Genomic DNA, 22,579 nt, shown 5'->3' on the forward strand with positions numbered 1-22,579 from the left:
AGTAAAACTAGGGTACCAAAGTTCGAAGTACCTTATCAAACTATGTGATAGGGTACCAAAGTTCGAAGTACCTATCAAAGTGTACCTCGAAGTATCTACAAAGATATATCAGTAAAACAAAGGTATACCAGTAAAACAAAGGTGTATCTCAAAGTACCTATAAAGATATACCAGTAAAACAAAGTACTCTGTGCTTTCTCATCCCCACAAAGTTTTCTCATCCCCACAGTTTTCAACCGCACTCCCACAAAGTTTTCTCATCCCCACAGTTTTCAACCGCACTCCCACGACTCTTATGGATCATATGGAAATTAAAGCTCCTGGCAAAGGTTTAGAAGATAGAATATGGCTCAATTTGTCAACTTAGCGGAAATTAAAGCTCCTGGCAAAGGTTTAGAAGATAGAATATGGCTCAATTTGTCAACTTAGCAAAGGTCTAGAAGATAGAATATAGCTCAATTGTTCAACTGTAACTTGGTTTTCAGTATTTGATGTTGATACTTGACAGATGATCTCTCTAACTCATGATCTGATATATATAACTCATAATTTGATCATATATATGTTGCGATTTATTACTCATATATATGTTGCGATTTATTACTCAACTAATTTCATGTACATTTATTACTGAGCTAAGAGCTAAGTTCATGTTGGCAGGCGATGACAGGTGATCTCTCTAACTCATGATCTGATCATATATATATAACTCATGATCATATTTGATCATATATATGTGACGATTTACTACTGAATTAAATCATGTACATTTATTATTGAGCTAAGTTCATGTTGACAAACAATAAATAGCCTCTAACCTACCATATTTAAATATATACACATTTAATTTGATGCTATTTTTGAAATAGCTCAATAAAATTTACCAAATAGTTAATTTACTATATTATTTAATCAATTAATCTTTCACGGCTCACGCCTTTTTTTTCTTTAAGAAAAGGAAAAGCATATACTTTTATTCGATAGGAATAGAGTTGAATCCCCTCAATTACCCGTATGCATTGGCAATGCCGGTGGGATGGGATCGAGTGCCAAAATTTCCCCCTTTTTCCTGAGTACACGTGACCATAAGCCCGTAACCGAAGCAACTTAACAAATATCCATCCAGAACGACATGTCGACCAAGTGTTTTTTTCCCCTTCCTCAAGTCACAAACAATCACTGCTACTGCCATCGTCATCGTCCTCGAAATCAAAACCTCCCCAAAATTCTCACAACGGTTTGGTCAACGCCAATTGCTTTATCAAACAGAAATCGAACCCCAACTTTATCACTCCGTTGCATTTTCGGCTTCTCTTCTGATCTGCTCCGGCTCTGATGGCGAACCCAACCGAACAATCTGAAGAGCAGAAGAACGTGTATTCTGTGTGGGCTCTTCCTCCAGAAGATGTGGCTGTCAGAATCGAGACTCTGATGAGCGGCCTCAGATCCGAGTTCAGGGGGCCCCAATTCGAGCCACACATCACCGTCGTTGGGGCAATCCCTCTCACCCGAGACGACGCCCTCATCAAATTCCGCACCGCTTGCGAGGGGCGTAAGGCTTATCAAGCCACCGTCGATCATGTGGCCACTGGAACCTTCTTCTACCAGTGCGTTTTTCTCCTAATTCGTCCTACGCCTGAGGTGCATCTGCTTCCCCTCCTCCCTTCATCTTTCTGTTATCTGTTTGATTCTTCTCTCACTGCCCTTCTATTTCCAGGTCGTGGATATTAGTTCACACTGCTGCAGAATTTTTGGTTATAAGAACTCTACCCGTAAGCTATCTTGTATTCATTTGTGTTTTTTGTTTTGATATGTTTTATTCAAATTCGATGCATTATCTTCTTCAATGTTAGAATATACAACTTTATCAGAGACAATATAGCTTGTTGGTTGTTAAATCTAATCATGTATCATACCTTGGGGTTTTAAGGGTGCAAACAAAGTTACATTTGTTAGGGAAGGGAGTGGTCGAAGGACAATTATCATCTCCGTGAGGGTTATATCTGATTCGAGGCGAGATACAAATGACACTTTATTTTAGGGGAGGATTGTTGGGATCGTGAGGATTGTAAACAAACAAAGTTTCAATTGGGTAGAGAATGGAAGGATCTATGTTATATAGGTGATGACAATTATCTCTATTGATATGAAGTCTTTTTGGTGAACCACCAAAAAGCAAAGTTGGGGGGATTATGTTTAAAGTAGACAAGTATCTTTGGATACTGTTGTCCTTACCATCACATTCGATTCTAGGTACCTGACTAATTTTATAGCACAAGCATCCGGATATTACGACTTGACAAGCATGTTGATTGGCAAGTATCTCCAAAATGGTCTAAGGAGTTGAGTTGAGTTATCAGAAATAAACGTGAAAACATTACTTTTGTTAGTGTGTGTTGTCCAGTTTAGACGTTGAATTAATGTACCTTCTGATCTTCTTGTTTTACATCATTTATTTACAAACAAATTAACATCCATTCGAGATTGGCTACTGTTGCAACCTTGTGTAAATCGCTGAAATGATCTGATGGAAAAGAATAGAACAAAGAACTATGGTTTGTTTATATAAAGAAATAGAATAATGAAGTGTTAGCTAAACTAATAATATGAATGTGATCTCTGTATCAGCCTACATGCCGCATTTGAGCCTACTGTATGCGCACTTAACAGATGAAGAAAAGACGAAGGTGAAAGATATAGCGGACAAATTGGATGAAGGGATTACTGGCCTGAGCTTCCCAGTTACCCGACTTGCATTGTACAAAACAGACACCGAAGATGAAACTCTAGAGTCCTGGGAGAAAATTACTGAATACAATCTTCGTTTAAGTTAGCTTCCGATTCTGTTTCTGTTTTTGTTTTTGTTTTTGTTTGTCCCTTTTAAGAGTGTCCTGTTACTTGGTTTATCGTCTTTTCGACAATGTTTCTACTCCTGTAGACTTGTTAACTGATGAAAATAAAAGTTAGCCCAACCTGTTGTTGATATTGGAAAAATAACATTGTTTTTTAGATCTAAGGGATTGAAGGCCACGTCTGGAAGCTTGGTAATTAGGTTGTTATGAATCTCTTTTGTTTGGTAGAAAACAAGTTTGTAACATGAAGTTTGACAAATAAATTTGTGTTCCCTTCCTTCCCATTCACCCACGTGGGTGCTAAGTAGGAGTGGGCAAATAACTCTGAAAAATTTATCTGATTGACCAATTTTTCAGATTGACCAAAATCGACCAAAGATCGGCTTGATGAAAGATTTGATTGGAGAGTTTTTTAATTACATAACTGACTAGTTGGTCGGTCAGTTCGAACAATCATTTATGTTTTATTTTTTTAAAAATTTAAACCCTTGAAAACCCGCTAGCATTTAATGATCTTTTTTAATCTTTATTCGTTTTTTTCATTCTCCACTCATTCATCCACCTCATTCTTCTTCTTCACCTTCTTCATTATTCTTTTTCCCGTCTCTCGAATCGTTGATTCCCCAGGCCTCTACGTCTTTTTCTTATTCATTTCGCACAAAAGCCTGCCCATGATTTTGGCACCGGTGTCCCCACAAAAAAAAAAAAAAAAAAACTGCTACAAAATCTGATTTGACCGACAGAACCTATTGATCCATCGGTTGGCCCAAGCTGACATAGTAAAGGGGAACCAACTAGGTCAATTTTCGACGTCTCGAAGTCAGCCAATAACTTGAATGCTGTTAATTTGGAATTTGAATATGTTTCCTTTGCTTACAATGTAATACTCTTAAAAAAAAGCTCATTAGTAGTAGGATAGGGATCCACCTTTGTATCCCCATAGTACAGAGGGCTAACATTAATTTAATTAATACTATTTCAAAGAATTAATTATATATTTATTAATAATTTTTTTCCGAGTACAACATGTGGGGTAAGAGATCGAACTCACAACTTGTTATTGGATGATGATATATGCCAATTATCGCTGACCTATACTCATTTTAACGTGTATTTATTAATCATTGATATAAGAATAATAAAACAACATGAATTAGATTTAACCATCTAAATGTAATTCAATTAGTTAAGATGTTATATTACGTGTAAGATTCAAATCTTCTTTACGTTTTTATTGTTTAGCACATGTGGAAATAAGATTTGAACTATGAGCCCACAAATCTTTTTTACATGGTTGAGCTTAGATAAATGAATAAAAGAAAGACTCTGACTTTGATAACAATATCTAATTCAATTGATTGAAACATTTTTGACAACAAAGAAAAATGGTAAATTCTAAGGTAGAACTTCACATTTTGGACTAAAAAACAATCTTTTCTAAATAAGAGTGCAATTTATTTAGCAGAAATAAGAGTGTAATGGACGGAAAGAAAGCATACAAGAAAGGCAAAAAATCCTTTTACCAATTTCAACGGCAATCGCCATTTCTCAAATTACGAGCACTAGCACTCCACTCCACAGCGACATCCGCTGCATCCTATCCACGCGCTTCTAGCGAGCGCGTGTTAAAACTTCCATATTAGAACTCAGAACTCAGGAGACAAAGTAGTGGTCAGTCCTCATCATTATCGCCAGGCCCACCCAGTTTCCTCAAGATCCTCTCACATTTTCTCGTTAATTATTCAGTTTTCTAATAGCCCCCCTTTGATTCTCCAGAATTTCAATTTACAATTACAGTGAAGCATCTTCAGATCCAGCGACCAATTGGGGTCAGGTTTTTGATACAGTAGGGTTTAACTTCACCCTCCTAAACCTTTCCTTTCGATTCCAATCCACATTCCCGGACAAACTCCTGTTTCATTCTTTTGGTTCTGATTCTGACATCCTCCGCTGTTTATTTGGGCAAATGAAGAGTCCGGTGAGGTATAAGTTGGGTAAACAGTCGTCCCTGGCGCCGGATGGCCACCTTGATGATTTGGTGGAGCTCGTCAAGGAGCACGAAACTGAGGAGGGGATAGATCCGAGGGTGAGGCTGATGTATTTAGCCAATGAGGGCGATTTGGAAGGAATTAAGGAACTGTTGGATTCGGGAGTTGATGTTAATTTCCATTATATCGATGACCGGACGGCTCTGCATATTGCTGCTTGCCAGGGATTCGCCGACGTTGTTGCTTTGTTGCTGGAGCGTGGCGCTGAAGTTGACTCCAAGGATCGCTGGGGGAGCACGGTAACTAACAACATTGCTCTGCCTCTCTCCTAAATTTCCATTACTAATGTCTTCGAAATCGAAAATGTCGTATTCTCTCTCTGCCTTTCTAAATTTAGCATTGCATGTAAAGAACTGCACGAAAAAGTAGTTCCACTTCTACTCCAGCCCAATTCCAATTCCAATCCCAAGTCCGGCCAATTATGCGATCACGTGGATTGAAGTTCATACATGTATTGACGTAACATCAAACATAATGGACTTTGTAAAATCTGTTGCTGGGAAGTTGGTGATATGGGACAGGATCTGATCTCTGTTTGCGTTTTACCTTTTCTGATGCAATACAATGTTAAATATTCAAAATGTTCGTGACAACATACGTACCATGTTAAATTGTCTACTGCCTCCTTAACAGCCTCTTAGGGATGCTGTACATTACAAAAACCACGATGTGATCAAACTTTTGGAGAAGCATGGTGCAGAGCCTCTGGTATGATCACAAATTCATAACTTTGTATGATTGATCACAATTTTGGTGAATTCTGATTGATTGGGAAAGGTAATGGTCCAATTCAGGTGGCCCCCATGCTCGTCAAGAATGCCCGTGAAGTGCCAGATTATGAAATTGATCCCGAGGAACTTGATTTTACCAACAGTGTGAACATTTCCAAGGTAAAATCCCATGTGCTTGTATTTAATGAAAATGGAAGAAAATAAAATAATGGTGAAAATTCATTTCTTTCCAAATTTATTTTTGATTTTATGTTTTGTCTTTCTATTTGTCATATATCATCGGATGGACAAGAGATACTCAGAATTAGTTTCTTGTATATCAATGAAATATAACTTGCCAGTTGCCATGCCTCGTTCATATTTTGTGGAATTTTTGTTTTGGAACCACAGTATTCCAAGTCGTGGTAAAGTGTAATTTTACGTGTTCGATTCAACATTTTCATTATGCTAATTTGTCTGTCACAGTAGCTAGAGTTATCTTAGACTGTTTTATTAACTAGGTTCTATTATTTCCATCTTCTGCCTTCAAACATTTAGTCATTTGCATATTGGAAACACTTCTAGGGAACATTCCGAGTAGCATCTTGGCGTGGAACTGAGGTAGCTGTGAAAGAGCTTGGAGAAGACCTGTTCACTGATGAGGATAAAGTGTGGGTCCTTAAATCTCCCTATTTGGTCTTCACATCTTTTTGTAGCTTTTATGGCACTTAGACCAGTTTTTTTGTACAGGAGGGCTTTCAGGGATGAACTTGCATTGCTTCAGAAAATACGACACCCCAATGTTGTCCAGTTTCTAGGTGCTGTTACTCAAAGTTGCCCGATGATGATCGTCACAGAATATTTGCCTAAGGTTTTTCCAATCATTCAATGTGGAAAAATAGAGAGATATACTTAATTCAGAGATTGATAAATTTAAATTGGAACCTTGACTGAATTTTGTAATGTGCTGTTTTTGTTACAGGGAGATCTTGGAGCATTATTGAAAAGAAAAGGAGCAATAAAAACAGTGACTGTTGTGAGACTTGCCCTTGATATTGCAAGGTCTGTCTCTCAATTTAAGGAGTTTTTACTTGTTCTAATCTTTTAGAACTTAATTTGGGCTGCTATACATAATTATTATTTAGAAATGCAGTTTCCGTTATTAGTCAAGTTTTATTGAAGTGGGACATTATATTGCAATCTATTTTTTCATCTCTAGAGCTAATAAACTATGTAAAGGTGATATCTATTTCTAACTTCGGATCTAATGAAAAAAAAAACTGATTTCTTTGAAGTATAATAGTAAAAGAACAGAAAAAAGAGTCATCATGGTTTCTTAGGTCATCATGGTTTCTTAGAAGTTTTTACATGCTAGGTTTTAGCTTTATTTGGGCTTCATGTCCTCTCGTGGGAGTTGTTAGTAAAACTTAGTACCATTATGAAGCAGCCTTGGAAATAAAGCAATCAGAACACTTGATTAACGAGAATTGGGTTGAGCTGTTGACGGGACTTTCAACTTAATAAATCATGTGAAACCAAGTTATTAACCATTTTATAGATAATCTGTAAAGTTCTCGTCAATAGTGATTGGTGGATGGATTCACTCTTTATGCATCCCACAATTCCTATTGTAAAACTTCTTGCTATTTAAGATACGATCCTTGTATCCAGTAGTCATTGCTCTAAATTCAATTTTCCATCTGCTTTGGGGAAAAAAATCAGGGGGATGAATTATTTACACGAGAACAAGCCGGCACCAATTATTCATCGTGATCTTGAGCCTTCGTAAGCTTTCTTATACCACAGATCTTTTACCTGAAAATTCTGTGCATTCCTACAAGCGTGGATTACACATAGCATTCTTTGTAGAACTTGAGAATACAATTCTTTCACCAAATTTCTGAAACCGATGACAGTTCTTAATATTGCTTTGATCAAGATTTCAGAAATATTCTGAGGGATGATTCTGACCACCTGAAAGTAGCAGATTTTGGAGTAAGCAAATTATTGACAGTTAAAGAAGATAGACCTTCGGCTTGTTCAGAGACTTCTCGTGAGTTCTTTTGTCATGAATTATGATATTATCTACAACTTTTTGTTTTTGTCCATAAACAACACAACAACACAGTTTTTTATTTTTCCTTTTAAATGGAATATACGATTTATTGGTATAAATAACTCTTCATATGTTGCCCTACTGATGCAGCAACCTTTAATTCTTGTGAAGTCTAATGACACGTGATATATATTGCTTGGAACTCAGGTGTGTTATTTTTATTTACAGGAAGGTATGAGGCTCCGGAGGTTTTCAAAAATGAAAAGTATGATACCAAGGTGGACGTATTTTCATTTGCTTTGATTCTACAAGAGGTACATGTTCCTCTTTTGAATTGTATTTTGTTTTATGTATTAGTAGGCAAATGATTTTCTAAAACTCTGTATATTGTGGTTGCACATGTTTGTAAGCTCAGTTTATTTAATTTTAGAGAATGGCAGCATCTTTGTTGATGCAGCATTCAATGATTTAGAAAGACGTTGACATGAATAATGGCTTTCTAGTTCAGAAACTGCATAACATTGCCACACCTCATGAAGGTTGATTGCGTGGCACCATTGTGCTCTTATGCAATGAGAGAGATTCTTCTTTGGAGAAACAGTTCTTTGATTTATTTATGAAACATAATGACCAAGAAAGGTTTAAAAAGAAAAGGCTACCGATTGCACCTGTATTGGTTTGGTTTTGTCTCCTTTATAGTGCCATATGCAGTTGATTTCTGAAATTTTATGCTACAGTTCTCTCTCTCCTTAACCGTTTTGTATGCGTTACATGCTTGCACATTATAGATAAATGTATCATCCATGCTTTTATTTCACTATTGACGTGTAGTTCTCTGGTTCTGAGAATAATAATCTACATTAATGGGATTTAAGGGAACAATATGCTTGAGCATATAAATCATCTGAAACATAGACAGTCTTTTAAGTAAGTCTCTCTCTATCTTCGAAAGTTTGAACATTGATATTAGTGATTGGATATAATTCAGATGATTGAAGGTCGTCCTCCATTTGCTGACACGCCAGATAGTGAAGTTCCTAAATTGTATGCAGCAGGAGAACGTCCACCATTTAGAGCACCACTTAAACGTTATGAAAATGGACTCAAAGAGTAAGTCATCTACCCAAGTATGTCAATTCTAATTTGTTATGCGCAATGGTAAATATCCAATTTGTTTCTTATTTTATTTTAAAATTAAAAAATTAGGGGCGTACTTGAGAAGCCCTTGGGCTTGGGTTTTTGACTTTTAGTGGATAATTTTTGTACATGTGTTTCTTATCGGTCAGAATTAGTCAGGATTTTAATTTCCCTTTTTTTACTTGTTTAAATTTTGGAAGTTCTGTTTTATATAATGGTAATATGCACTTGAGCGAGGCTGGTTCTCCCAGCTATCATGCATTGGAAATTTGGAACTGTTTTTGTTGCCTAGAGAATTATTTCACGATTCTTCTCACTTGCAAATTGCCTTCAGAGTCGAATCAATTCTTCATCAATCCACATATTCATATTGTTCAATGGAAAATAATTTGGTTGCAGGCTAATTGAAGAATGCTGGAATGAGATGCCAGCTATGAGACCAACATTTAGGCAGATAATATCACAGCTGGAATTCATTTACAACAGATTCGGTCATAAGAGGCGCTGGAAGGTAACTCATTGCCTCTCTGCTTTCCTCGGCTCCGTTCCCTAGCATTGTTTTAGTGCACAAGATGATATGTACATCCATAAGGAAGATAAGCCATATACTTGTTCACGTGGCACTATCTTTCTGGTCATTTTCTACACGAAGATTGTCCAAGATTCATTAGTTATTCTATCCTACTTGCATAATTCAGAGGTGTTCTTTTAGCATTTTTTATTGGACCGAATATGGAAATATTCTGAAGGTTTATTGGCTTCAACATAATACATACAGGTCAGGCCATTGAAATGCTTCCAAAATATTGAGGCCATGTTGAAGAAAGATCGTTCCCGTCGAAGCAGTTTCAGTCTATCAACACATTCTTCTGCCAGTAGTATATAATTAGTCAGATTTCGGTCCCACACTGTGTTTACCTTCCCAGCTTCGTGTGATAAACTTATTTGTCAGAAGTAACTTTTTTGTCAGTGTCCTAATTGCATCAATTGTCATTGATTTCAAAATTGGTTCCGGTTTCTGGGATGATAAACACGTGCACCATTGTTTATTAAGTACTACTTTTGAGTTTTGAATGAGTCTCAAATTCAGGAATTGTGAAACCAGAACCTTCAAGTTGTGGCTGTAGTCTGTACTGCAGGATCATGGTTGGTTAAATGAAACACCCAAATATCTTCCAACTTTGTTGATTAAAAAAAGATTGCTTCATTCTTTCTAAAAGTTATTGTTTTTCAGGAAACCTGTGGATGTGAAGATAATGACTAATTCAGAGAATTCTTGTACACTCGAAGTGGCAATTTCCTTCATTCTCCACTTATCGGATATTAAGATTTGCAGAAATTATGGTCCTTCAGATTGGATAGTTGGTACAAACAAGATATAGAAATATCCATTTTGATTACTGTTTGAAGTTGATTCTCTTAATGTGCACATCCAGGAGATACCAATACCAACTTTTGCCAATCTGAGTCATCAAATTGGAAAAGTTTGACAAAGGTATAGGTACATGTGGCAGGAAAGTACCAAATTGTAAGTTTCAATTTCAAATCTGATCTTGTGGTAAAAAAAAAAAAATGGGAAAACTAAATTGCTGACATAAGAAGCAAAGATTTTTTCTTTGTGGGTTGCAAAGCCTCCAATCAGAGATATTCTGGGGTTGAATTTGAAGTTGGAGAATTGGTTGTCAATAGCTCATTTTGGCAAATTGGAAAATCCCAATTCTTTTAGATTGAAAAGACTGGTTGTTGCATCTTAAGAACATCCATTCCTTAAAATCTCCATTTCCGGGCCAAGCAACCGTATCAGAGACACGTGGGAAATCAGATTTTCTGGTTAGCTTCTTCATCACATGGCCTTTAGAAATTTCGTACCTTTTAATTTATTAGTCTCCCAAGCAATGCCTTTTTTTCTTTTATATTATACTTTAACAGTTTTGATGGTCAACGTTTTGAAGGCAATAGCACTGTGTAATGTCTCGATTTGTAGAATTACCTGACCACAACTTTATAACAATTTTTTTATGGCCACCTTCAGGAAATCTTCCTTGAAAAGAGACAACTAAAATTTCATCAGACAATGAGAAAATAGAAAACAAGAGCACACTTTTAGACCAATATTCAACATTGAAGAAAAATATGAAAAGCTAGTTATTATTCTCATTACATGTCTCTTTGATTGCAACAGGCCAAGCAACCTCCATCAAAATCTCCAATTTACAACAAATTGGTCAGATTTTTCTATTGGACAAATTTTCAGTGAAAGCTTTAGCAAGAAGGTGTGCTCTGTTTATGTGGCTTGAAAGCCAAATATTACACAGCGGCTTCACCATATGCTTTTCTTTGAAACATATTCTCGTTAAGGTATAAAAGCACTGCCAATTTTATGTTCCTTTTGCAAAGGAGAGGTGCAACTTATTCAGGTATAGAGCTCAGCATGCTGGAAAGGAAGCTTTGCAGAAAAAAGTATGTCAGTCGAGCAGAACTGCCTTGTGTGTTATTAATGCTTTGTTTGCTCTTCTCTATCCCTTCTCACACTCAACTGCTAATTATGGAGTTTTTGTTGAAGTCACAGATAGAGATAAGAAGAAAAGAAACCAAATTGAATGTTGAATGTGAAGTGCCGTACTTAGTAATTGGTATAGTGAGAGGTTGATTTCATACATATGGCAAAGCCTGGAGATTGAGGCAGCTGAGTGTGAAGTTTATAGAACACCTTTTTTCCTTGGGAAGATCTGGCAGCGGCGTGGAGGTAGGACCGATAGGGGATGGGCTACGAGCCACTACATGTTGAACTATACGGCCATTTTGGTTGCAAAAACGGACCCACCTACATCCATAATACAAAATGCTAGTTTATTAAGAATACGCTAGAAAAGCGCTTCAAATGTCGATTTGTGATAGGCGTAGGGTAGGAGCCTCTTTCAATTGAGAGGTTATTTATTGATTTGTGTTGGAAGTAAAGGTGAAGTTAAGCTGAGTTAGCTGAAGAAATTAAGTTGGTTTGATGCAGAGATTAGGAAAATTTTGAAGAGGGGAAGGTTGAAATGTATAGGTACGGGATATGGCATTTATGGAGTTTCAATGCCCTTCACCACAGCATCTTTTGAGAAATTAAGTACAAATTCACACTACTTTTTGAGTTTTGTGGTCCCATTTCAAGAGAATATATAAAACACATTGGCCTTTTCCCATTGTACTTGTTTCTAATTGCAAATTTAGAGAGAGAGAGAGAGAGAGAGTTCCAACTTCCAATTGTTTGAACACAAAATTAAGACTTGAAAAATATGATGAAATATCTGTTTTTGGTAAGCAATTGAAGCTGAGTTTTGATTAAGAGCAAAGTTTAAATGGAATGAATGATAAGTGAAATTCTTGGGATTGTTTGTCTGCTGTAATTTAGGTCTTGATCTTGACTTAACCAAACTGATGAGAGAGAGAGAGAGAGAGAGAGAGAGAGAGAGAGAGAGAGAGAGAGAGAGAGAGAGAGAGAGAGAGAGAGAGAGAGAGAAGAAATTTTGTGAGGTGATCCTTGATATGGGGAACTTTCATTAAAAAGGAACTCTGTATTATTGCATTTCTTCTCTCTCTCTATCGAAAAAAAATCATTAGTGTTCCATCTCAAAATGGTCCTTCCTTGTGGTTGTGGGTAGAAAAAAGGAGATGATTTTCTAGTCTTCAAACAACCAATATATCTCTCTTTTTTTCTTCCTAATTTTAATTTCATTTCCCTTTTTTTTCATACTCGAATTAGAAACTAGACCATGTATGTAATTTATGGTAGTTTCTCAATTTCAAAACTTGGATTCATTAATGATTTAATATAATCTACTTATCTCCCTAATCGGCACCATTTTGAATATGACTAAAATTCAATTGACGACCATTTGTGCTCATGTGTAACTTCTATTATTTTACAACTCATCTTAATGTCACATATTTGTCTTCCTTTTAATGGGGAAGTTACTGAAATGATTGTTTTGAAACAATTTTAAGATTATAAGTTCAAATGAAACTTTTGAGATAATGATGATTTTTTTTTTCTTTTGGAAGGAAGAAGGAATAATGAGGTATAAGTATAATTGATACTTATTCAAAAGTTTAAGAGCATAATTGAAACTACTTGTGCCCATGTATATGACACTTTTTACAACTTTATTGCATGTCATATTTTCATTTTCTTTCTAACGAAAAAAATTAATAAACAACTTTAAAGGTTGAGGATATAATTGAAACCAACCTCATAATTAAGAGGAATTTTGTATAATTTAACCAAATCGAGAAAAGTTTTTTTTTAATGAAATTTAAAAAATAAAACAAAAAAAATTTGTAGGAAAAAAAACTTTAACTTTTAAATAAAAAATAAAAAGCAAAAACATACATAACCTTAAAAATCAACTTGGACATTCATTTGATTTTCTTGAGTGGTTAATTAACTCCAAACCGTTCAAAATTATATTAAGCATGGTTGAGTTAATCAAAGATTTAGTATACCTAATTTCAAAGTCCATAAATTCAAATTTCCATCTAATATTATATAAAGAAATGGTTACAATTTAAATGTCAGAACATTTAATTTAATTTTTTTATATATTTATATTTGTTTACAGTTCATTCATTAAATCTGGAAAATCAATAGCTTAAACCATACTTCTATTTTTATATAACATTTTGGTCCAACCATTCTTCTAAAAATAGTTTAAGAATATAATGACTAATAAACGAAATTTGATTAAAAAATATCATCAAAGAACAATAATCTATGAATAGGATTAGGCCAAATGATTGAAGCAAATGAGCTCGAAAACCAAATTAATGAATCTTGATTAAATAATCCCAACTCTGTTTCTCTGGATACATAATAGATACCATATCTGCATAATGAGGGAGTGGACAAAAAATTAAGAGATGTTCGGTAAAATTGCGTTTCTTGTTTTTATTTCTTCATTTTTAATAAATAAAAATGAATTGTAATTACGATATTATGGTCCATTTGGTTGGGAGGAACAACTGACCAATTTGCTGATGCCTAAGTCATCTTCTCTCCTCTGGGAAGACATAAAGGTCTTAGCTTCATCTTGGTCCTCCAAATCCAACCTCTTTTGTAATTACAATATCTCTACCATTTCTCTCAATTGGAGTGCATTTATCTAACCTCCTTGTATCTTTGTATGTTTCTCACATACTTTTGTAAATGAAATAGTTCGGTATCTTAAAAAGAAAAAAAGGAATTGTATGGCTCCAACGTCCATGAAGTCAAGTATGATCTAACAATTTTTTTATTTATGTTTTGGAACAAATTAGAAATGGAAACAAGAAATAAGAAACTTGTTTTAGTTGTTTCCAAAATTTCTTATACAATTTTGAGGATGTACTCCAAAGAGAAACCAGAAACATAATTGCAAAATACTTAGATTTCTTAATATAATTGAAAACGAGAAACAAAAAATAGGAACATTGCCAAACGAGCCTAAGAAGTATTAAACTTCTAAACTACATTTATATGCTTCAACTATTGAAGTTAAAAAAATATATATATATATCCCAAGTTTCCCAGGAGCATTGTGATTTGTTCAGCCATTGTCCACAGGACTAATAAGAACCTTTCGTGTGAGATTGGCCAATTGGATGCTGAGGCAAATCCATCATCCATGTTTCTCCATCTATTTTTATGGATGCTTCTTCTTCTTCTTCTTTTTTTTTAATGGGTTGAACAATCTTGGCAATCTCTAATGATATTGGAACCACCATCACTCGAGTGACTTGTCATTACTGTGTTGTCATCCAATTGAGTTGAGTATTCGAAAAAAGTTAAGTTGAACTTCTTTACCAGGTCGAATCATCGTTATCGGACCATACGAAATGAAAACGCACCAAGTTTTAAATGTCGAGTGACAATATGAGAGAAAAGAAAGAAAACAAGAAGGGGTTGGCATTTAGTAATGGAGGATGGGAGCTTACAAAAATAAAAAATGTATGGCCCCTCAGCATACAAGAAAATGGAAACTTTTTTTGATGTATGGTATGGGGCTGAGGATGCTTCTATTATTGCCATTGCAAAGAAATGGATATGGAGGAGTTGGGTTAGTTTGTCATATCACATGTCACTCTTTTTTTTTACCTTTATTAAAGCACACTGATCAATAACTTCAACAATATTATCACTCTGTTTAAACATTTCAAAAACACTTCAAAAGGTATTTGAACATATACATATGATCAAGAACACTATATTTGGGTTTCAATGATTATTGTGATTCATGAATGTAAATGAGGTCTAGAGAGAGTATTAGTTTGGAAGATCATTGTGAGATGATAAAGAATGCTCTCTATATAATAAAAGCTATATGTCATTATCCTTGATTTTTGTTATTGTCTGTGTTTTTATTCTCTAATCTTTGTAAAGAATTTTAGCATCAATCCCAATAATGCAACTTATTCCAACATCCCTGTCAACCCCATTAATAAGTCCTTTTCCTCTCTCTCTGTAGAAAGAGCTAGAGAATTAAGAAGAATGCCCAAACCTTAACAGTCACCACTCACAAGAATGATTAAGGGAAAAGGAAAGATTTTTTAATATAATGGATTCTTACATCTTTAACCTTCTCTATTGCTGCATCGTTTACTCTTATAAAATAAAAAAGAATTTGTTTCTGGAAAAGCCCCATTATCAAATATACAATAACAAAAGTTTACAGCTAAAAAGTTTGAACTGGATTAAGTTATAAGTAGAATGATTTGTTAAATAATCCTCTCTATAACTGATAAAGGGTCATTTTCTTTACTTTTATAAATACACTCACCTTTTAGCTACCTTCCTTCCATTTCCCTCTTCTCCTCCCTCCCCTAATCTTTCAGACTTGAAGCTGTGTGTAGAGAGGTTTCATTAAAGACAGCAAACCGCCTTTTTCTTGGCTGTCCTAAAAGTTCCTCCTCCAACCAGCTCTTTTCCTCAACAGGTTAGTGAATCAAAGTATAGTAGGACCAAAAATCTCAATCCATGAGCACTATTTTCAGTGTCTCAAATCTGTATGTCTCGTAAAAGAAAGCTTAGATTCAGCTCTTGATTATGCTGCTCCTTCACCTGAAAATCCATAAAAAGGAGACTGGGAGAGCAGATTTTTGGTCCCATCTTTCTCTACATATCTTCTCTTTTGTTCCACCTCTTTTGGGGATCAACAGTAGAGGGGAAAATGAAAAATGAAAAATGAAGATTTGGGTTTTGATTGATAGCTGATCTCTGTTTGGATTTGATTTAGGTTAGTAGCAAATAAAGGGTTCCAGAATCAAGAAGAAAGGATGTCAGATTCACCTCAGAGGAAGATGGGGAGGGGGAAGATTGAGATTAAGAGGATCGAAAATACAACCAATCGTCAAGTCACTTTCTGTAAGAGACGCAATGGGCTGCTCAAAAAGGCTTATGAACTTTCTGTTCTATGTGATGCTGAGGTTGCTCTCATCGTTTTCTCCAGCCGTGGCCGCCTTTATGAGTATGCTAACAATAGGTAAACCACACAACACTATTAAGGCTATTTGTTTCATTTCCAATGTCTACTTTTATACTGTTTTGTTCTAATGGTTCTTTCTGTGATTGATTTTTTGTGTCCCCAAATTTGTGTTGCTGATTTGGGTGTGGGAACTTTTCAGCTCTAGGTTTTTTGTGGAGGGCCAAGATTTTGGGAATCTGGGTTGTGTTAAGAACCTAATGATTCTGGAAGATTGTGTTCTTTCTATGCAATTAAAATTTCCTCTATTTTCCCTTCCTCCCTCAGCTGCTTTTAACTTGTATGAGCTTTGGGGGTTTTTTCTTTCTGATTTTGTTTTTGTTTTTTCTATAATTGATGAGTTTTCTGGTTCTTGGTATGGTGGATACATAGATCTGGTGTAACAGATGGAAAGATAGGGCATATTAAGGAATGGTTATTTGGAAGGTGGAAAGAAGTAAGGGTTTTGGTAAAATTATGCAGGTGTTCTGAGATCAGCTTCTTTACCTCTTCCTCCATTGTTTAAAGTTTCTATTTCTTTCCTTTTACTTCCATTGCTCTCTCTCTCTCTATATGTCATTTCTGAAATGAAGGAAGTCCCAACCACAAAGCGCTCTCTCTCTCTCTCTTTCTTTCATTAGTCCAATCCCGTTCATCTCCTTGACATTTCCTTAATAGAAACGTCAGTTGGACATTAAGAAAGAAAAAAGTACAGTTTCAAAACTTGTCAAAAGAAAAGACCATATACAATAAGCTTACTAGGGTTTCAAACAAAAGAAGGGAAAAAGAAACAAAAGAACTTGTGGGTTTCCTTGAAACATGATAAAACACCCTTTTCCAACCAATCACCCAAAGTCAAGATGGAATGGAACTAACTACCCCATTGGGGTTTCCTTCAAAACTAGAATGTAAAAATTCCATACCTCTTCTTCATTTTTCAAAATATTAATTAATCCATCAAGGTTAATAGTCTGGAATATTATATTAAGAGGTAACTTTCTGATTAAACTCTAAAAAGAAAACAAAACCCTGATTAAAACTCTGTTGGAAAGGTGGGGGAAAGGGGGAAAAATAAAAAATAAAATGGAAGAAGAGAAAGGGCGTAGCTTTTCCACCAAAATCAAACCCAGCCAATAGCAAGTCAGAAACTTTACACAAGTTTTATCTTTGTCTCCATTGTTTGGGAAATGGGATTGGTCTGGTTTAGGGTTTGGTTGTGCCTTTTCGTCTAGGGCTTCAAGAATCTTTGGTCACGTCACACAAGATTTTTCCAGTTTTCAGCCTCTCTGACAAAAGGGTTCTGTCGTGATTTCTAAAATGGGTTCCATTTTATTTTCTTACTTCAGATTCAATTCGATTTCAAGTCTCCCCAGCAATTTTCTTTTAAAACCATAGATCTCTCTCTCTCTCTGATACCCATGTACCAAAATCTCTTTCTTTCCTCTCTTTTAACAAGAGAAGAGACTTGAAGAACAAAGTAAGAAGAAATCAACAGGGGATACGAATAAAAGTGTTTTTTTTAGAGAGAGAGAGAAGATAGGGTACGGAAACTGGTAGAGCAAATGGGAGAGCTAGAGCATTTATCTTAATAGGACAGCTCCTGCTATCACTGATAGAAATGGACGGCTGAGAAGTACACAGAGTTTGAGACAGAAGGCTTTCACCGCCATTCTTGTTTTTTAAGAACAAAAAATTGGTTTTGTGTTGAATCGAGGTGGATAAGAGGGTGTAACTAAGCAGATTATCCAATGTACAAATGTGTGTATGACACTTGGCAAATCCTTAACCCTCGATTGGATTAAGCCAATCATAATGCGTGATCTCTGCCAGCATGGTTCAGACAGCCAATCACCGGCTCGACGAAATTAAGGTATCATATCAGTGCATCGGTAAAGAAAACATGGATATTTAAAATCTGGGAACTATTTTTCCTTTACTTTAGATTCCATCACATCCATTGAGAAACCACTGACCCTTTGAAGTGATTTCTATCATTCACTTTGCTTTTTGTGGGGTTTCGTATAGGATTCAGTTAACTGAGATAGTTGGGTTAATGTGACAGTTAAAAGAGATGTCCCATTTTGAGAATCAAAAACATGTTTCAATGCCGTCCTTTTATATATATATATATATATATATATATATATATAGTTCAATCAAGACGCATGATTAATTAGTCTTATGTAATCACTGTGATTTGGTGTTAACTTGGATTATAATATGATTAATGGCAGTGTGAAGGCAACAATTGATAGATACAAGAAGGCCTCCTCAGATTCCTCCAACACTGGATCTACTTCTGAAGCTAACACTCAGGTATAATTCAATTTCTAGTTAATGTAGAGAGAGGAATGGTTAATATGAGTGTAACTTAATAGTTTGGGAAAAAGGGATAAATTTTACAAGGCAAAGACATAATATGTCAAACAATTGAGTCCAAAGGAAATGGTTATTCAAGAAGAAGAATTGACTGATTATATACTGATAATGGGTGGTCAACTAAAATATGCAGGAACGATTAGTGAAATTCTTGAGCTTCATTTATAACGAATGGAAACTTGAAACTTTTTATGAATTTGAAATTCAGTGCACGTTTATATTAAGGTCTTGTTTGATTTCTCACTATTTACTTGGTATATGTTTTTTCACCTTCCTTAAAAACTGGTTTTCTTTAGTTTTCAAATTTTGGTAAGTTTTGGAAATGTTATCAAAAAGTAGATAACCAATTAAAGAAAAACATGGGTGGAAAGAGGGTTTCTAAGCTAAATTTTTAAAAACAGAAAACCAAAACAAAATTGTAATTATCTATTCATGTAGGGGTTCCATTTCTGTATTCAATTTTTTGTGTGAGCTTTAATTTGGCTAATTGGGACCCTAGCCCACACATTTTCTTTGTGCAGGTTTATTACATTTCTCTAAGATTGTTTCTTATTCACATACACAAGAGCGACTTGTTCTAAATACTTCCAGAGGTCTAAGAGATTGTCTTCAACTAAACTGATGGAAATTTGGAAATTAAGCAACATTGGTTTTATGAAAATTCCTAGCACAAGAAATCTAGAGGTTGTTTGTTATAGGTTTTTAAAAGGTAAAAGGTACTTTTAAATTAAACTAACCGAAAAAAGCTTTTGGAATCTTACTAGAGTTTTTTATGATTCTAGTAAAAATTTAAAGTATTTTTAGGGCACTAAATACATCTTTAAAAGATGTTTTACCTAAAAACGCTATCCTAAAAAATCATCCAAAACATACTATAAGTCGGATAGGAATGATTGAGACAATTACATATAAATTTCTTATTAGTTTTAAATGTTTGAAATGACTTCTTAGATATTGTTTTCAAGTTGAACACTTTTTTTATAAGTTCCCTAAATACTTTTGAATAAAAAAAACTGCTTGAGTTCTTTTTAAAAGTATTTGGACTAATCTAGCTAATTATCATGAGAAATATATTAAGAGTAATTTTAAATAGCGGTTAAGTCCTATGTTTTCGACCAAAATATCATAAGTTCGAATCTAACTTTAAATAGAAAAATAAAACTACAAAAATACTAATCTTAGGGCATGCACATTTTATCTTACCCTTTTGATCACTGACATCAATTAGACACCAAGCAATTATCAGTGCAGTAGATGCATATTTTGCATATATGCTTTCCATGAAGCTGATAATGAATTCTGATTAGCTAAAATTCCTTTCTTTATCCCACCAAATAACCACAAATTTTAATAACCTAACCCTAACTACTTATTCCCTAATGAACCATATGGTTTAGACCATAAAATACTAGCCACAAGAATCCTTTAAGCTTTTGGCTTTTTCCTTAATAGGTATCTTTTTTATTGAGATTCCAGTCCCAAAAAACGTACAAAAACCAACTTTGTATCCCTCAAACTGGGTCCAGCTTTTTTATTTTGGTAACCAACTTATTATGATTGAATTATGATATGTTGCTTACTATTGAATTACATGCCAGTTTTATCAGCAAGAAGCTGCCAAACTTCGAGTCCAGATTGGTAATTTGCAGAACTCAAACAGGTATCTTAAAGGAATCTAATATAATCCAATTCCATTCCATGATCATTTCCAACTTCAAAAACATCATCTTCTAACGAATGTTGATTCCAGGAACATGCTGGGTGAGTCCCTAAGTTCTTTGAGTGTAAAAGATCTGAAAAGCCTGGAGAGTAAATTAGAGAAAGGAATTAGCAGAATTAGGTCCAAAAAGGTTGGTTTTCATCCTCGTTTTTCATATGTATCTTTTGTTAGTTTAAGTATAACACGCAACTTAATAAGTTAACAATGTCTTTTTGCCCTTTCTCTCTCTCTTCCAGAATGAGCTCCTCTTTGCTGAAATTGAGTATATGCGGAAAAGGGTAAGCTTGCAAATCCTAATTTGATACTCATCCTTTTGGGAAGTGCTTCTTTTGCATGTTTTCTAATATGAACGCATTATATATGTTTTCTGTTGTGGTCTTTTCTTTTGAAACATATATAACCTTTTACTGCATTTGGGTATTTGAATTTGGAGAGAAAAAACTAATACATCTAATTTCTTTTTAAAGAGTAAACTACTAGGCCATTTTTCGTTTATTTAATTTTTTAAGAGGAAGTAGAAATTTCTTAGATATATATGTGTGTGTGTGTGTGTGTGAATAGAAGGAAAGTGAAGCATTGGTATTGAAAATTGAAATTCTGTGCATCGAATGATGAAGGGTCTGAGTTGGAAAGTCATTTGAAGAATTCAAACTACAACCAGTATTTGAGGCAACTTAAATTTCAAGAGCACGAAGAACATCTATTTCAGTCTACAGTTTAACCTAATCTTTTAGCAAAACTGATGATCAATTTGAAGCAAAACAAAAGGGAAACTGCGAGTGCAAATTCTTGTGTGGCTGATAAGAACATGCACCAACGTGAATGAGTATGGAGAGAAAGAGCACCAAGAACAAATAAGCGTCAAAACAATAAATGGAGGACTTTATGAATCAGAATCTAACCCTTTTTTTTTCCTCTCCCCAGATTGGAGCTCTTTCTTGTTTATTAGGTCAAGGATCGATTTGGTTCATTTTTTAGGTGTTTGTAATTTTCTCGTAGGCCCTTCATATGTTCAGGGCATATTTTTGCTGACCCTTTTGCATTCCTTCATTTTTTTTTTCTCGAATGAACTTCTTCTCAACTACAACGTCTGGTCACAGCTAATTTAGAGTAATTTTGTGATAAAAATGGGACAACTTTCCCAATATGTTGTATGAAAGTTCAATTTTCCAATCCGGGTTCCATTGATTTTCCTATAACTTGAAGAAAAGATTAGTCCTTTGAAGTCTTGGTTGCAAAAGTACTAAAAAGGATAATATTTATAGAATGACATGAAAAAATGTGGTCTTTACAGGAAATTGATTTGCACAACAACAATCAGCTGCTTCGAGCCAAGGTCCCTCTATCTCTCTCTTTCTCTTCCTCTTCCTCTCTGTGTTTCTTAATGAGAAATATTGAGTTTATAGAAATATGGATGCAGATAGCCGAGAGTGAAAGAAATGCCAGCATGATAGGGGGAGATTTCGAGCTGATGCAATCTCATCCGTACGATCCAAGGGACTTCTTCCAAGTGAACGGCTTACAACATAATAATAATCATCAGTATCCACGCCAAGACAACATGGCTCTTCAATTAGTTTAAGGTTTCTGATCTATCTTACAGTTTACATAATGAAGCCATACTCTAAATTCTATCTCTCTTTCTAACCAAAACACTGACCAAACATTTGGTTGCAGTTAATAATAATATGGTTTGAAGCTGTGTGTGGTTGTTGGTGGATTATAAGGAGTGCCTCATCTGCTGATTGAAAGGTGCTTATGGAAGTTGGAGACCATCTCAATTCTCATCTATGCCTAAACAAAGTCTTAGCTTCTGGACTCAAAAAGACTTCTTAATATATAAATTTATATATATATATATATATAATGTTGTTGTCTTGCATGCATTATCCAAACACCATTAATAACCTTTCTGTGTGTTATATTTATGTCTTTGTCTGTGACACAAACAACTAACATACTCTTTCACACTTTGTCTTGTTGCTTTTACTGTCTCAACTTTCTCTGGTTTTTTTCTTCACATCTTCTGCTTCTACTATTACATAATTGCTGCTTAAAGAGAAGATGGGCAGGAATTAAAGATAGAAACTTTTCAATCAGTTGGTTTCAGGGGTAGAGCTGGGAATTTTGTGAGAAAGGGGCAAAATTTTATATTCTTAGCTTTGGAGGGAAAAATAGAAAAAACTACTCAATATTTAT

At 34.9% G+C, this 22,579-nt stretch overlaps 3 protein-coding genes across 3 annotated transcripts; all 3 read left to right on the forward strand.

Moving 5' to 3' along the window:
* The first annotated feature begins 1,145 nt into the window (after positions 1–1,145).
* Positions 1,146–2,997, forward strand: LOC111012510 (cyclic phosphodiesterase). Its single transcript, XM_022286681.2, has 3 exons — positions 1,146–1,641; positions 1,718–1,772; positions 2,629–2,997. The coding sequence occupies exons 1-3, from the start codon at positions 1,336–1,338 to the stop codon at positions 2,832–2,834; spliced, it is 567 nt and encodes a 188-aa protein (XP_022142373.1). The 5' UTR covers positions 1,146–1,335; the 3' UTR covers positions 2,835–2,997.
* A 1,458-nt stretch (positions 2,998–4,455) lies between these two features.
* LOC111012399 (serine/threonine-protein kinase 12) lies at positions 4,456–9,982 on the forward strand. The gene is made up of 12 exons (XM_022286541.2): positions 4,456–5,139; positions 5,534–5,608; positions 5,695–5,790; positions 6,196–6,281; positions 6,361–6,481; positions 6,593–6,672; positions 7,333–7,395; positions 7,557–7,663; positions 7,895–7,980; positions 8,655–8,776; positions 9,203–9,314; positions 9,582–9,982. Exons 1-12 carry the CDS (start codon positions 4,819–4,821, stop codon positions 9,687–9,689), a joined length of 1,377 nt encoding a protein of 458 aa, XP_022142233.1. The 5' UTR covers positions 4,456–4,818; the 3' UTR covers positions 9,690–9,982.
* A 5,594-nt stretch (positions 9,983–15,576) lies between these two features.
* AG (K-box region and MADS-box transcription factor family protein) lies at positions 15,577–22,378 on the forward strand. The gene is made up of 9 exons (XM_022286371.2): positions 15,577–15,756; positions 16,057–16,302; positions 18,516–18,597; positions 20,259–20,320; positions 20,411–20,510; positions 20,617–20,658; positions 21,675–21,716; positions 21,801–21,963; positions 22,058–22,378. Exons 2-8 carry the CDS (start codon positions 16,097–16,099, stop codon positions 21,960–21,962), a joined length of 696 nt encoding a protein of 231 aa, XP_022142063.1. The 5' UTR covers positions 15,577–15,756; positions 16,057–16,096; the 3' UTR covers position 21,963; positions 22,058–22,378.
* The last annotated feature ends 201 nt before the right edge of the window (positions 22,379–22,579 follow it).

Source organism: Momordica charantia (genome assembly GCF_013281855.1).
Source record: "Momordica charantia cultivar OHB3-1 chromosome 1 unlocalized genomic scaffold, Mcharantia_2.0 BLBB01000001.1, whole genome shotgun sequence".
Taxonomy (NCBI): Eukaryota; Viridiplantae; Streptophyta; class Magnoliopsida; order Cucurbitales; family Cucurbitaceae; genus Momordica; species Momordica charantia.

Coding starts and splice junctions, on each gene's coding strand:
- LOC111012399 (XM_022286541.2), top strand. CDS start 4,819: ATGAAGAGTCCGGTGAGGTATAAGTTGGGTAAACAGTCGTCCCTGGCG. Junction 5,140..5,533: donor AGGATCGCTGGGGGAGCACG/GTAACTAACAAC, acceptor CCTCCTTAACAG/CCTCTTAGGGATGCTGTACA. Junction 7,664..7,894: donor GGCTTGTTCAGAGACTTCTC/GTGAGTTCTTTT, acceptor TTTTATTTACAG/GAAGGTATGAGGCTCCGGAG.
- AG (XM_022286371.2), top strand. CDS start 16,097: ATGTCAGATTCACCTCAGAGGAAGATGGGGAGGGGGAAGATTGAGATT. Junction 18,598..20,258: donor CTTCTGAAGCTAACACTCAG/GTATAATTCAAT, acceptor ATTACATGCCAG/TTTTATCAGCAAGAAGCTGC. Junction 20,659..21,674: donor TTGAGTATATGCGGAAAAGG/GTAAGCTTGCAA, acceptor TGGTCTTTACAG/GAAATTGATTTGCACAACAA.
- LOC111012510 (XM_022286681.2), top strand. CDS start 1,336: ATGGCGAACCCAACCGAACAATCTGAAGAGCAGAAGAACGTGTATTCT. Junction 1,642..1,717: donor TAATTCGTCCTACGCCTGAG/GTGCATCTGCTT, acceptor TTCTATTTCCAG/GTCGTGGATATTAGTTCACA. Junction 1,773..2,628: donor TGGTTATAAGAACTCTACCC/GTAAGCTATCTT, acceptor TCTCTGTATCAG/CCTACATGCCGCATTTGAGC.